The sequence below is a fragment of the Pagrus major genome, chromosome 19, assembly GCF_040436345.1.
Source record: "Pagrus major chromosome 19, Pma_NU_1.0".
In the NCBI taxonomy this organism is placed as follows: Eukaryota; Metazoa; Chordata; class Actinopteri; order Spariformes; family Sparidae; genus Pagrus; species Pagrus major.
The window spans coordinates 6,027,849-6,042,481 of record NC_133233.1 but is presented as its reverse complement, the minus strand read 5'-3'; the positions used below and the strand labels follow the sequence as shown (position 1 = coordinate 6,042,481).

Here is a 14,633-nt window from a genome sequence, read left to right as displayed (position 1 = left end):
TCTGTATGGGTGTGTGTTTAGATGGCCAGTGTACGTCTTTAAATCAGCCCTGCCCACTCCTGACTATGCACATAGGATCAAATAACACTGCAAAGGAAGTGAGGAAATATATATGTGTGTATTTGTGTGTGTGTGCAAACTTTCCTAAGTGGAGCAGCTCTGGACTTCCTCTCCTCTTTGAACAAAGGCTGACTTTGCCGGCTTTTTGTGTGCGTGAAACAGAGCAACATTCCTGGGCAGAGGATCTGTCCTCAGGCACAGAAAGAGCTACATGTATGCTCCCACACACTCATGAGCACAAATGCATGTCATGTTTTCTGAAAGTGTGTGTTTTTGTCTGTTCTGCCCCCATTGGGCGGGGCAGTCCTGCTGTTCCTTATTTGGACAGTGGGTGGAGAGGAGTCGGGGTCACATGGGTGTACAGCAGAATCCTAGCGATAGGACCAAAAACTGAGAAGAAAGACCCAACGTCTGCCCTGGAGGGGAAAGTACACCGGGGCGGCAAGTGTGAACGAAACAACAAACGACTGAGAAGAAGAGCAAGGAAGAGGAAAAGAGTGACAGCTGTTGGACGGAGGAAGGTAGAGAGAAAGAGGAGCAGCAGAACAGAGAGGGAGGAGAAAGGGGAGAGAGATAAGAGTGTGACAAACAGGAGGCATTGAGAGGAAGCACATGGTGTAAAAATGCCCACCAACTTTACTGTGGTCCCGGTGAAGGACAACACAAGGAAGGCAAAAGAGGGGGACGAGGAAGAGGATGTGGATGACAACAATGTGCTGAGAGAGGAAGAGGATAACGCCACAGGTGAGATTAGATATTTTTTAGCTCATGGGTGGATAATTAGATATGTAATGCTTATTCAAATTTTACAACATTGTATGCTTAACACATTCACAGCTTTCAGTTATTAAGTAAGCCAGTCTAAGCACCTTTCTTAAAGTTTGGAACACACCTTTACCTTCCTGTTGAGACAGATGATGGGGAAGCTGTCCTGAAAAGTTGCAGACTTTGCTTACAGTATCCAATGCAAGCTGATAATTTGGTTTTATTGCATGGTTTTCTGTTGTCTGTATTTGTAACTGTTTATGGTCTGTGTGTGGGTGGATAATATGCAGGGAAGACAGTGAATTCTAGGGAAGGCTTGTTCACTTTCCAGAAACTGCGTGAGATGAGAGGGTTTCCCTCACACGCCACTTCCAGTCAAGGGAGTTTCACATGAATATTGTTCCATACCAATGTGAATTGGCATGGAATACTTTTCCTGAATAGCTTTCCCTTTATTTAGCCTCCCCCCACCCCCCACCACCACCACCACCGGTTGCCATTTTTATTCTTATTTACTGAGTATTTCACCTGGCCCCTGTCTTTATGTTCTTGATTTTTTTCCTATTGTTTCATCATGCTGCCTGGTTTCCTTGTGTTGTTGTAACAAACACAGGACCAGCATAGATGCTCTAATTTGGACACCCATGACTTTTGCATCTCCTCGCATCTCTCTGTGTTGATTACCATTGACATGCAATGTCCAACATGACTCACCCTCGGAATACCTTGCAGTGAACTTTAGTTTGTTACAAACAACAGGATAACAGAACTTTTACAGAACCTTGGCTCAGGCAAGATACATATTCCCATGTTGAACCCTGCTGGATGGTATATTACATGTGAAGTTCAGCAAATCTGGCTCAGTTAGGAATTAGAAAACCAGGACTGTACTTTGTGAAGCATGGTATATGTATAGCCTGTATCTATTGAGCTGGATGTTGGTATAAGGCCAGTTTTGTCAACTTGAGACCAGTTGACTAAACTTTGCCCTACTACTCTGAAAGCCTTTTTCCTGCCACACAGAATAGATGTTGAAATGGTGATTCTTTCTGGACGTGTTGATCAATGTGTAACGTCAGAGTTTTCTTGGAACAAAACGTTCTCTCTGACTTCTGCCAACAGAAGCAACCTGATATCAACCCCGCTGAAGGCATAAAGCCAGGGAAACATTTCAAACCTCTGTTTTTTTTTTTTTTTAGAATATTGAGATTTGGAGGTCATGGAGTATATTTAACAAACTCCTCTCTAGTACTCCATGTTTTGCCAGACTGTTGCTTCTTTTACAGCACTTCACATGGCGCTGAGTGAATCAGTTCCCAGTATTTAATTTCTGCTGTGGAGCTGCAATTACGGCTGCGTGCTGGGTTAGTTTTTACAGACTGCGGGGGAGAGAAAGGCATTTTATTATGATGGTTGTGCAGCGTGCTTTGGTTTCCCCTGTGCATGTCTGTGTGCATGCAACCGTTTGTCTCTGACAATGGCTGAAGTGACAACAATAGTGGAAGAGCAGGGGATGACATGTCACAAAGTTCATGCATTGGATCCACAGCCACAAAATTGTGTGCTGTCACTTGGCTTGTTGAAGCATCAGGACCACACACTTTGTGCTGTTGCTGCTTAAAAAAAGGACAATTATATTGTTTGCATAAATCCACAGGTTAGCTTATGTTTACCAGACAGAACAGCTGTTTGATTTGGTGAGAACGTGATGTCTTCATACGGTTAAAATGATACCTGTAGGCTGGGTGGACCGAGAGAGGAGAAAGGTTGACGGTTTCCTCGGAACAGTCCTTGGTGGCCTAAGTGCTGTTGGCTCACAAGTATGTTGTGTAGGGAGCCCTGGGTCAAACAGCACTCACTGTTATTGATTATCCTGCTGGCTTGCTTCCCGTTGGATGAGTGGGGGGAGGTGAGACCCCACCCACATGCTGTAATGTAATGTACTCCAGTTCTTCTCATCCACTCTGAATAAACTCTTTGTCCTGCCCTCCCTCTCTAGTTCTAGGTTCTGTCTCTATCCTCATGCTTATTAATCTTCTTTCTGGAAGCCATGTCTGTGTCCTAGCCAACTCTGCATCTCATGATGTTAAGTTGAACATCTGAAACCCTGAATACCTTGGAGGTACAGCAGATAATGTCAACCTCTATTCTCTTTCTGGGTGTTTTTGTGTCACCACTTCTACCTCTATCTCATACAGTTTGCTATTTTTCTTACAAGAAATAGGCTAAACAGCAGCATTTTTTATACTTCCTAAGAAAGTCACACCATTGCAAATGAAACCAAATCTCAGCTCAAGCTTCCTGGTCTTCACTTGAAGACAAGCCACTAGATTTTTAGAAGACCATCAACAGGCTTGTGGTTGACATTAGTAAAACTTTGGCAAGCAATACAAATGTCATTTAAAAATAAATTCCATTTTAGGTGTCAGTGTGGAGGGAAAGTGTTTAAACTACTAAGCCATAGTTTCCGTGCCTGTCCATGTGTTCTGAAAGATATTTGTGTCCCTCGACAAATGGGACATTCCTTTATATCCTGTTCATCACCAAACCAAACAATTCACTATCTTGCGCTGGAATTGCTCTGCTTGTAATAAAATTCAAAATTGTGTGTAGTGGGACATAGCAAAAACCAAGAACAAAGCAAGACTTTGCATACCAACATGATATCTTGGCCAGATTAATGCTATTTGTTTTACTCTTCTGTATGTATCCTCATTTAAACACATAGAAGAGCTCAACGTGTCTTTTGCTAATAGAAGACTTCCGCTGCACTGTTTAAAACATTTGAAACCAAGTTCTTTGTTGCTGCAGAATTCTGATAAGGTCACAGTTTGACTCTGTACTGCTGAGTACTATAACTAATCTGTGTTAGTTCCCCTGGAAATACCAACATTGTGGTGATATGTCTTCAGTGTATGGTGTTTGTTTGGTCTGAGATTTTTTTTGGCTCAAAAACACCTTCATGTTATTGTACCCATCATTTTCCATTGGTGATTCTGTTTAAAAAAAAAAAAAAAAAAGGATTCCATCTGACTGAGGCGAATTCTTCATTTGAGGGACTTGATCTGTAACTTCAGGATCACACTGCCCTGCGTTGAAGCTGCTTCTTATTCCTTTTTAAGGCCTGTTTTTACATGTCATCTCAAACTGACTCATTTAACAACTGTCTCAAAAAAATTTAGTTTAGATAAATAAAATCCATTATGTGTTATACTTTCTCTGCTGCATAGGGCAGACAGGTTTTTGACAGAACACGGTGTTGCAAAGGGAGTGTGATGGGAATTTCTGTGGGAGTGGGTGGAGTAGAATGGTGTCTGAGTGGGAGTGTACATACAGTAATTGGCAAAAATTCTATTGGAGCTTCAATAGCTGTAGTTTAAGTGCAGGTCTTGGTTGGTTGTGACCCACTAATAAATCACTTGTCTACAAAGCTAAAGAGAACCTGCTATAGTAAAATGCAACTTTATTTCAGTGTTGTTTAAGCTGAAACTAAGCAGGTGATCAGTGGTGCCTTGGGCGTTGCTGCTTCTATCCGTTGGCCTGTTGGCCCATCTGTCCTAGACATGTGTTTCCTGTTTATTTCCCAGGCAGGTCTGGTTTTGTTCAAAGCAGCTGTCTGTAATTTGTTTCTCCTCCTCTCCCTATTATGTTGTTAAATCTCTACACTCTTTTGCTTTTGCATGCTGCCCATGTTACCAGTTGTATTCTACAAGCACCACATGCAACATGGTTTCAGCAACCTGTCTGAGGTTGGAGTTAGACATGATACTTTGTAAACTAGTTTCTCCTGGTTAAGGTGAGTAACAAATGTTCAGCTGTGAATAGAAGAAAGCTGTATCCAATAATATTTCACTGATTAACATTCAATTTCTCAGCCTTGTGCTATTATATCAAGCTCAAATGATCACTCTTCATGTGTATGTTTTTCGGCCAAGACAGTTTGTGCAAGTACTGTTCCTATGTGTTACATTAGCCTGCCTTCACAGCCATCAGTAATGGTTAAAATAAAACAGTTTGCCTGAGGGGAGCTTCTGAATATCTCCAGTGATTCAGGGAGGCTCCTTCAGTGTGGGAACTTAAGGACCTGCGATCATGCCTCTACGTAACTTTGTTTTGGGTTGTGAGTATTTAACTGCTTAGATTTAATGGGAAAGAAGCTCTGAGTTCACTAGCCAAGTTCATCTGACAAATATTGGGCACAGGCTATGGAAATGTATGATGAGGTGTTAGAGGAATGGCTTGTAGCTGTTATAATCTACTTGTGCATCATTCTGTTTCATTTATTGCAGTTCTCAGATTGTTTTGGGGAATGGAGGAGACTTCCCTTATTAGACTTACGGAATCTACTACCTACTATAAAGGGCTGTCCATAGCAAGAGCTATCACTGTAACCATACTTTAACAATAATGATGTGAGCATCCACACTGCGCAGTTGCGCCAAGGATGTGCTGTGCACTCCAGCTGTGTCAGCAGCTCAGGAAAATGGATGTTGATGACCTGTTGTGTTCTTCAAACAAAACCCAGAAGGAAATGTTTAATGACATTTTTCAAAGATGAGAGGAGGTTGGAGCATTCAACACATTCAACGTGAGATTTTATTGATACTTTTGTATGAGTCAACATCAATTATCCTGGCAATCGTCAAAGAGGACATCAGTAAAGACAAAACAAACTTTGTTTCTCAGGTAAAATCGCATTTTTTAATGTGTAATTTGCAATTTACATAACAGAGGTAGGCTGCCGTTAGAAACCAATATAATAAGCACTCCTGCAACATTATTTTTTAGGAAAATGTCCCCAAAATCAAGCTGATTGATGCCCTGTAAATTCAGTTGGATTTTGATTGGCTGTCAGCGTTTCTATCGTTCATCAAATTGCTCTGAAAGATATCGTTACAACTGTCGTTCTAGTTGCGGAGTTGACTCTGCTGTCCACTTGAGTCAAAACAATTTTAACAATCTATTTCTATCTGTCATTGTTATAGTTATCGGCCTGGTGTGGACTGGCCTTGTAACATTGCTTTTAATCAGGTCAGGTGTTATCATTTGGTAGTATGATGGACAGGTCTTAAAGACGCAGGTACAGACCTGGTTCTGGTCTCAGTGTCACACCCTTGCAGACCTCAAAGAGTAGTTTGAACTAGGCTTGCACGATATGAGGAAAATCTGCGATGTGCGATAACACTGTTCAATATTGCGATGACGATATAACTTGCAATAAATAAACAAATATTGAAGTTTGCATATTATTAACTTTACAGTTAATAATAGTGTTTCCGCATTAATAGGTACACTGCTAACATAGACCCCAAACATTGAATAGCCAATGTCCACTGAATAAAGAATGAAATAAATTATTTCGAACATGCTTTTATTGAACAAACTGCACATGAATACCCAACCAATTAAGCAGAACATTAATTTAAATAAGACATTATAACTATATGAAATTAAAGTTTAATTTCCCCTGCTCCCTTTAAACTATTTTCTTGTAAACTCAACCAAAACATCTCTTACCATGCAGAGTTGAAATAAATAAAACATCCAGGGGGAAACAACTTAAATAATTAAATAAATATAAATTAAACATGGCACTTTAAATTAACTGTAATGTCTCTCATCACAATCATCAAGGCCCTTGACTCTGCCTAACAAGGCAGAGATCTATAGTATGAGGGACAAAACTGAAATAGAGTAGGGCCAGCCCACTAAATCAAGAGAAAATAAAATCAGGAAAAAATATCTACCCGTTAGGGCAAGTTACAACCTTAGTTATTCCCTTAACACAAGTTCTTGGCCAAGAAAACCAGCATGTTAACTTTGTTAGGTTGTTACCACATTCCCAGATGTGCTGATGTGCTCACACAGTACCTGTCATTGCAACACGTTGTAACAGTCAGTTATTTAATGTAGTGGCACTAGGTGGCGCCTCCTTTTGTTTAGTGGGTAATGTAACCTGTACGATGAAGAAGAGCAGGTGTACTTCCGCTCCTCATGAGAAAGGATACCGCTAACAGAGCGAAGACTTCCCTTTTTATTTTGTGAAGTGTTGGTAGAAGAACCTCGGCCTGTGTTCATTTGCATGTATGCCTGTAACATTAGTGCCGTAGAGACCTGGCATGGTATGGTCAGTGTTATGAATAAAAGTGCCGTGCGGAAACCCCCCACATGTTGCCTGCCGTCTCTTGAGTAACCAGAGCAACCGCACTAAAGTGGACCATCACCTTCCCCTTCACCAGCCCACGTTACAACGTCGTCTCTCCTGAATCCAAAATAAGTTCATATAGCAGAAGTGCTGTTTCTTTTCACCACAAGGCCTTCGTCGACCATTTTCATCGCTTTTCTCTCCTCCCTCAGCCATCATAACCTGGCAATCACCACCAAACTGATGCCGATTAATTTTGTCAGGGTAGCTAATGGCTAGCTGGGGCTTCATCTGATTGGCCTTTGTAAACAGGGCTCCGTCTGATAGGCTTAATGTTAGCATGCTCATGGCGCATGTAAACAAAATGATTTTTCTTATTCATCGCGTGTCAGACAGTCTTTTGCGATGCGTTTATCGCACATGTTCATATCGCGATGACGATGAAAATTCGATTTATCGGGCAGCCCTAGTTTGAACCTCTGCTTTAGGTGATTCACACTGTCAAGCCTGACCCTACAATGTTGCTCAACTCTGTGTGTTTGACTTGGCCACCTTATTTAGTTCTGTTTGTTCCATCTGCAACATGATCAGACTCTGTTATTCAACATCAGCAGCTGCTATATATACATGGGTTATGGTATTATAAAATAGATCCCCCAAATAAATATTGAGAAAATGGTCAGATAAATAAGCATGATTTCCTCAAGCTTTGTTAATCTTTAGGTCATCACTTCTGATTAAATTGATAGATTGTTCAGTACAAAAATAACCTTAAGCATCTGAACAGCTCCCCTACGATATGCAACCAATTCACAAATTCACATGTGTTTCCAATGTTTAGATACAAAAGTCAAAGTGGACTTTGTGCAGTTCTTTGTCTCTGTGATGTTATATAACGATGGGTGTGTGTTGTCAGCGAGTGATAAAAGATGCAGGGAAGAGAAAAGGGGGAGAAGGTAATTACCTTAGGAATGCAGGGAGTGAGTACAGGACCGGGACATTACAAAATATGACTTATAATCCTGAAAGATATTTGGTTTAGTAAGTCCAGCACTGAAAATAAACATTTGTACCTGATAGTTAGTGCGTTGCATATACATAAACAAGAAAAAAGACATCCACAGCAGTAAGAACCACTTTCTGACCTTCAGCTAGATAAATTCCACATGAAAGAAAGAATAATATTGGCTCAGGCTAAAGAGTAGTTAACCTTGTACCTGTCAACCAAGTGAAAATTTCCATTCCTGCTGTTTGGATGGTTTAGTTAGTCATACTCTTCTCTGACTGATGCTTCCTATTTCCTGTGCAGTGATCTCCTCCCCACTGGTTCCCTGCTCTCAATATGGTGTCTCTGATAAGCCCAGACCAATACGCACACTCACATCTTTTTCTTTGCTCGCTATGTATTTTGACATCCATGGCTGTGGTTTGTATGACGCCCTCACTGCTAACATGGCTATCATTTACATAGGTTAACAGATTGTACAAACACGGTCCCCCCTTTTTGACTGTGTTTACAAGCCTCACAAACCAGATGTCTTTTAAAGTGATGTCCAGCAAAAAGGAATCCTGTTTTGTCATTTATAAAACTATAGTTGGTAATGTTGGAGAGCTAGCAAGATTTGAAAGTGGCACCTCCTCTAAGCTGAACCCCCTCCTCCCCCTCCCGTCAGTGCTCCGTCCAAAGCCACGCCCCCACAAACTTGAACGCACATCTGACAGTAGGAGTCAGCAGGGCAGAGGAGAGCCGAGTATTTCAGCACATTTTGGATTCAATACAAGCGCCCCCTAATCAGGGGCCAGCATGAGATGCGTCAAGTACAAACGTTCAATGTCCCGTGCAGGAAGCACAGATCCTATAAGTTAGATAAGCAGTATGTACCGACGACCTGTAACGTTACTGGCTTACACCGACAGAGAAGCTAATGTTAGCATTGGGCTAATACGAGCTACAAAAGTAGCTAAGTTGGCTAACGTTACATATTTCATGAAAATAACAAATCCCCCTGAAGCAAAACAAATAATAATAATAATAAAATTGCAGCCTTTTCTGCCTCCGGCTTTCTTTTCTTAGCCTGTTTAGAGGGGCGAGCCGTTACAAGTAACGCTGGAGGTGCTACTTTTGGCTGCATTTTCTCTGCCATTGTTCTCTCCTACTAACTCGGTATGGAGTGTGCTGAATATTTCCGGCAACGGTGACACGTGATGAGTGCACGCAGGGAGGAGGGAGAGACAGAGGGGGGCGTGGGCAGGACGAGACATGAAGGCATCTGATTGGTTCTTTCCACTCGGACCGAGAGGCAGGGATTGGTCAGAGTTTTTACAGGCCTGCAGCTGCCACAGAGGTCTGATTTTTTTCGTTCCTTTTTCTGAACACATTATGCATTGACTACTCTCAGGATGGAAGGACCATTTCACCCAGTATAACAAAAAGTGTTTCTGAACAGGATTACCAACTATAGCTTTAATGTTGTTAGCCTTGTTATGTTCACAAACTTGTTTGTAAGTTCCACTCTTGGAGTTCTTTTGGGACTTGTTGACTGGTAAACAACATCAGTTTAAATTCTGCACATTGTGGGTGTGACATTACTGATTGAAGTCAGTGGACATCTTTGCTGTTCTAATCATAAGCAACCCAACAAACATGATTCAATTAGTTCTTTGGTAAAACTCCGGTTCAAACCAAGCTACATTTTAATAGCTTAAAAATGTCCCCACCCTTAGTTGTGGTCACAAACAACAGCTAACAGCCTCTTTACTCTGCACAGCTAAGTGTCGGGTCAATGCTATTGACGTGCCACACATTTCCATTATCGAATGTGATGCAACATGCGTTGAGGCATTACAACACAAAGAATAGTTGTGGTTTTGGATATAAATAGCCATTTAAAGATGGTAAAGAGCATTCTTGGTTTTTATATTACAGCTGTTTTAAGGAAGCCCCTAAAGCTCCAAAAAATAATGAGGAAATGATTGTTACATCACAGGTGAGGAGCATTTTGTAATGTGGGAAATCCAGGTTATCATGCTCTCCCATTTGGCATCATAGTTGTCGGGCAGTAATTTCATGCAGTAGCCAGAACTCTTTGGCAAAATATACACCAATCATCCACAATATTAAAACCACTGACAGGTGAAGTGAATAACATGCTTTGTTCTCATGGGAAATGGCTTCCTGGCATTCATGTGGAAACCACTTGACACGCACCACCCACCTAAACACTGCTGCAGATCATGTACACCCCATCCCCCATGGCGCTGCCATGCATTCAACTTGTTCTAGGAAGTCCCACTGATGCTCGATCAGATTGGGATCTGGTTAATTTGCCGGCCAGGTCGACATCTTGAGCTCTTTGTCACATTCCTGGGTCATTCCTGAGCAGTTTTGCTGTAGAAGGGCCCATTATCCCGCTAAGGGGGGGCACTGCCGTCCGGGAGTGCTGTTGCCATGGGGCGGTGTACTTGGTCTGTGTCAATGTTTGGGGTTGGTGGTGTGTGTCAGGTGGCATCCACATGGATGCCAGGACCCAAGATTTCCCAGCAGAACATTGCATTATAACAAGATGATCAATATTTTTCACCTGAACTGTCAGATACAAATACAAATTTGTGTTTTTTTTTATTTTTACTTTTGCCAAGGAGGTTATGAAACTAGGATGGAGGTTGGGTCTTGGCCCAGAATAGACCCCTTATAGGAATAGATAATCTTGATGAAAAAATCAGACGTATTTAGGTGGCTGGTATCTATGAGTGAGTACAATTCGATGTGGATCCTAGATCAGGTGAACTTAAATTATGGTTAAGCAGTTACAGGTGTTTTAAAAGTTAGAGTGAAAAAGGGATATCCTGTCAGCAGCTCACTGCAGACATGGAGTCACTATGACTTGCCACTGCAGTAATGCTGGTGCCGCTATATGGAACACACAAAGTGGTCACCAGATTCGTCTATGGATGGACTCGCTGACCACAGCTTCATCACCAAACCACTGAACATCACTTCATCTTTAGCTTCCTAAAGAAAGGAAGTTGGATGTTGTATTTATACACAATTGAATAAAATTTTGGGGAAAACTGAAATGGTGAGCGGACATTCCTGTCTTCCTCATTTGTTTAAATACCAACACTATCCCTTTTATTAAACATACTCATACTGCCAGATGTTGGAAGCACAACCAACATCTGGTTCCTAGAGCCCTTCATATCCCATGAAATTTTCTTTGCTACATTTAAAGTGGACACTGGGAGTTATTAGAGAAGGGTTAGAAGAGGGTCTGGTTTGATGCAGGATGTAATCCTAGAGTATAGCTTGCCAACTACAGCTAGAGTTCATAGTCAAAGTGTGATGAGGGGAGCTTTGTGTGTATGCATTGTTTCTTTCAGATTGTGAAATAGTGACACCAACTGGAGGAAGGTGGACCTACTTTTCTGTGTGTGTGTGTGTGTGTGTGTGTGTGTGTGTGTGTGTGTGCGTGTGTACGTGTGCATGCGTGTGTGTGTCCATCTTCTGCATGAGGTCATAAAAATGGAATGGCATTGTTTTGCTTGTGGAGACAGCTTAGTTTAAGGAAAGGGTTTGCCTGCCTGTGAGCAGTCACATGATTTTGTTGCTGTTCTCACATGACTGTGATTCATCTGCACTTTTGGTCAGAACAATTGGGAAGGAAAATACAAGAGAGAAGCAGATACTAAAAGAACTACATGCATATTAGATTTTAGGTCAAATGTAAAAGTTAAACTGTTGGTATCAAACCAAACTGTTCTGTTTAACATTATACTCATGTGTAATGTTTATAGAGAAAAAAAATAGGAAAAATAAGAGTTTATGAGACAAGGACATTTCAGACATCACCAATGCTCTGCATATGTTATATCAGGTGCTGATAAAGCTACAATGATTCAATCTTAGTTTGACAAATTCTGATAAATATACAGTCACACATGTGCATATCCTTCGTTTATTAACTTGTCCTGTCCAGTCCTGAATTATTTAGAAGATGATGTATATATTTTAGAAGACGATTCTTCTCGTGCTTTCCAAGTATTACGTCCCATCTCAGCTCAAAAACATGAATATTGTGATTACAAGTATCGAGTGGTGGCAGTGGAGTGACTTTTGTTAATAGCACCTAATCTGTGCCAGCAATCACTAATGCACTATTTTTTGTTACCCGCCTCATGCTTCGTGTTTACACATGGCAGTGAGGATTCAGGTGTAAGCTGCACTAAGTAACATTGATCCAACTGGCTTTGGCTGACCCTTATTCTCTCCCTCTTTCTTTATTTTTTTGCTTTGTGGCATACTCCCACACTTTCTTAACCACTTCTACTGTAGATAAATGTCCTCTTCTTATATTTATGCACGCATTCATTTTAGATTTGACTGAAAAATGTTTCCGCACATTGGCACAAGTCCGCACATCAATGCTCGAAAATTGTCCTGATAGGTAGTTCTCACAGATATTGAATTTTACCCTGTCAGTTGGATCCATTTCCAACTATCTCCCTCATCATAGTATGGATGTTTTTAAGCACCCAATAAAGCCTCAAGCCTATATAGACAGTAGTACTCTGTACTACTGTCAGTAACCACTGTCTTGCTGTCCTATCCCTCCCACCCATTCTGTGTGTTGCATAATAGACAGTGTTGTTTACCTGAAGGGTTTAAAGGCTTAGGATATAATAAAATGCAACACACACACATAGACACACAAAGTAACTATAACAGCAGCCATCTGACATCAGACCAAGTGGAGCTTGATACTACTAAATCCTTCTTACTGTGTGATTTGATAGCCCCTCTTTAAGCTGTGCCTTGACACATCTGTCAATTTAATAATGCTGGCAACGGATGTTCAGTTAAGTCTTCACATGGCAGCTGAAAGATGGGTGGATATTGCAGTTTTTTTTTATTCAAGTAGTCAGTGTGTTTTGTCTTTAATTCTGAAATTATTCATTATAAATTGCTCTCATAAATCCGACAGTACTGTCAAAATATTGGTGTCCTTAGTGAGTCGGTGATCACAGTGAACTTGGTGACTCCACACACAGGTGGCTCCAGAGCTGTGCTTTTCCCATCTCTGAATGACCAGCAGGTAGTATGTCTCAGCGTGGTGAAGGGCACTCACCCGACTGACAGGCAGCCAGCTAGAAGACTGCAGCAGAAATTGAGCCTCTGTGTTTTATAAAAAGTTCAGGATTAGCCTAATCTGGTTAAGGGATTAGTGCCCACTTCACATGCTCTTAGACGGACAGATTAATGCGCAGCCATGACAAAGGTAGACAGCAGAGGACTAGGTTCACAAAGCTTTGGGGTAAAGGCTGGGGCAGAGCTTGGTCTGCATTTGTCTAGCCCATAATAATTGAGTCAGAAATAAGTATTCAAAGCTCATTTAAATAAAATCATATTAGTAAATATTAGTAATTATAAATTTGTCAACAACAATGTCCTCTCTAGCAACCGAGTTGTTACCTTCATCACCAAGTTCACTGTCATCACCGACTCACTAAGGACAACAATATTTTGACAGTGATGTCTAGCCTATAATAATTGAGTCAGAAATAAGTATTCAAAGCATATTTAAATAAAATCATAGTGATAATATTAGTAATTATACATTTGTCAACAACAATGTCCCCTCTAGCTGATACAGAGATACACTTGTATATTCACATGGATAGGAACATATTACTTTTTCATTAATGAAATGTATTCCCAATAAAACTATGTGTTGTTCTTCATGAGTCTTGCATTCTGGGTGCGGGGTAGCCACGGTAGCTTTATGTGCTGAAATGATGAGTAGATGAATCCATTATCTTACAAAAAGCAATCCACAATCATTTTTATAGTCAAATAATCTTTAGAGTAGACCCTGAATTTTGTGGCAATGCTGATACCAATATTTGGAAGTAAAAAAACATTCCAATGTCGATATATTAGCCAATATTCTATATACACTATACCGTATATACAGAATATATATAACAACTTTTTTGCAGTGATCCCTCAAATGTGTTTGTGACATAGATATATAAGGGTATTTCCAGTTGAACAATAAACTTTATTGCCCAACATGACATCAGTGCAATGGAACCATAAAATTCACTGGGAATTTAATGATTATAAATCACCACAACCATCTTTTTTTACATTAGTTTCTAGTTTTTATATCTGAGCATATTGAGCAATACTGATTCTGATCACCCACAACATTAAATATGAATATCATTGATGACCTTGTTGCAATGCAACGTTCTGCTGGGAAACCTTGGGTCCTTGCGTCTATGTGGATGCCACTTTAAAAAAACAATGTTTTAATGTATTTTTTGGCCATTTCATGTTTTTATTGATAGGACAGCATAGAGAAATGACAGGAAGTAAAGAGAGGGGGGGATGACACACAGCAAAGGGCCGCAGGTCAGACTTGAACCCTGGGCCGCTGCAGTAAGGTCAAGGCCTCTGTATATGGGTTGCACGCTCTACCAACTAAGCTACTGGGGCATCCCGTATGTGGATGCCACTTGACATGCTGCACCCATCCAAATACCGTTCTGGACCACTCCCCGATGGCAGAAAATTGTGACTGAAGTTTATTAGATTTTTTTGACTTTTTAAAACTGCTGTACAGATGCCTGTGATTTCATTACTCCATACCAGTATCCTCTA

General features: G+C 40.8%; 1 protein-coding gene across 3 annotated transcripts in view; it reads left to right on the top strand.

Annotated features, from left to right (window-relative positions):
- The first annotated feature begins 460 nt into the window (after positions 1–460).
- slc12a7b (solute carrier family 12 member 7b) overlaps positions 461–14,633 on the top strand; it is a 62,025-nt gene continuing 47,852 nt past the window's right edge. For 2 of the 3 annotated variants that reach the window (XM_073488449.1, XM_073488450.1), the window contains exon 1: positions 461–804. In XM_073488449.1, the coding sequence (XP_073344550.1) occupies positions 684–804 (121 nt within the window). In that variant the 5' untranslated portion in view covers positions 461–683. The remainder of the gene's footprint in view (positions 805–14,633) is intronic. The other variant, XM_073488448.1, reaches the window with a different exon arrangement.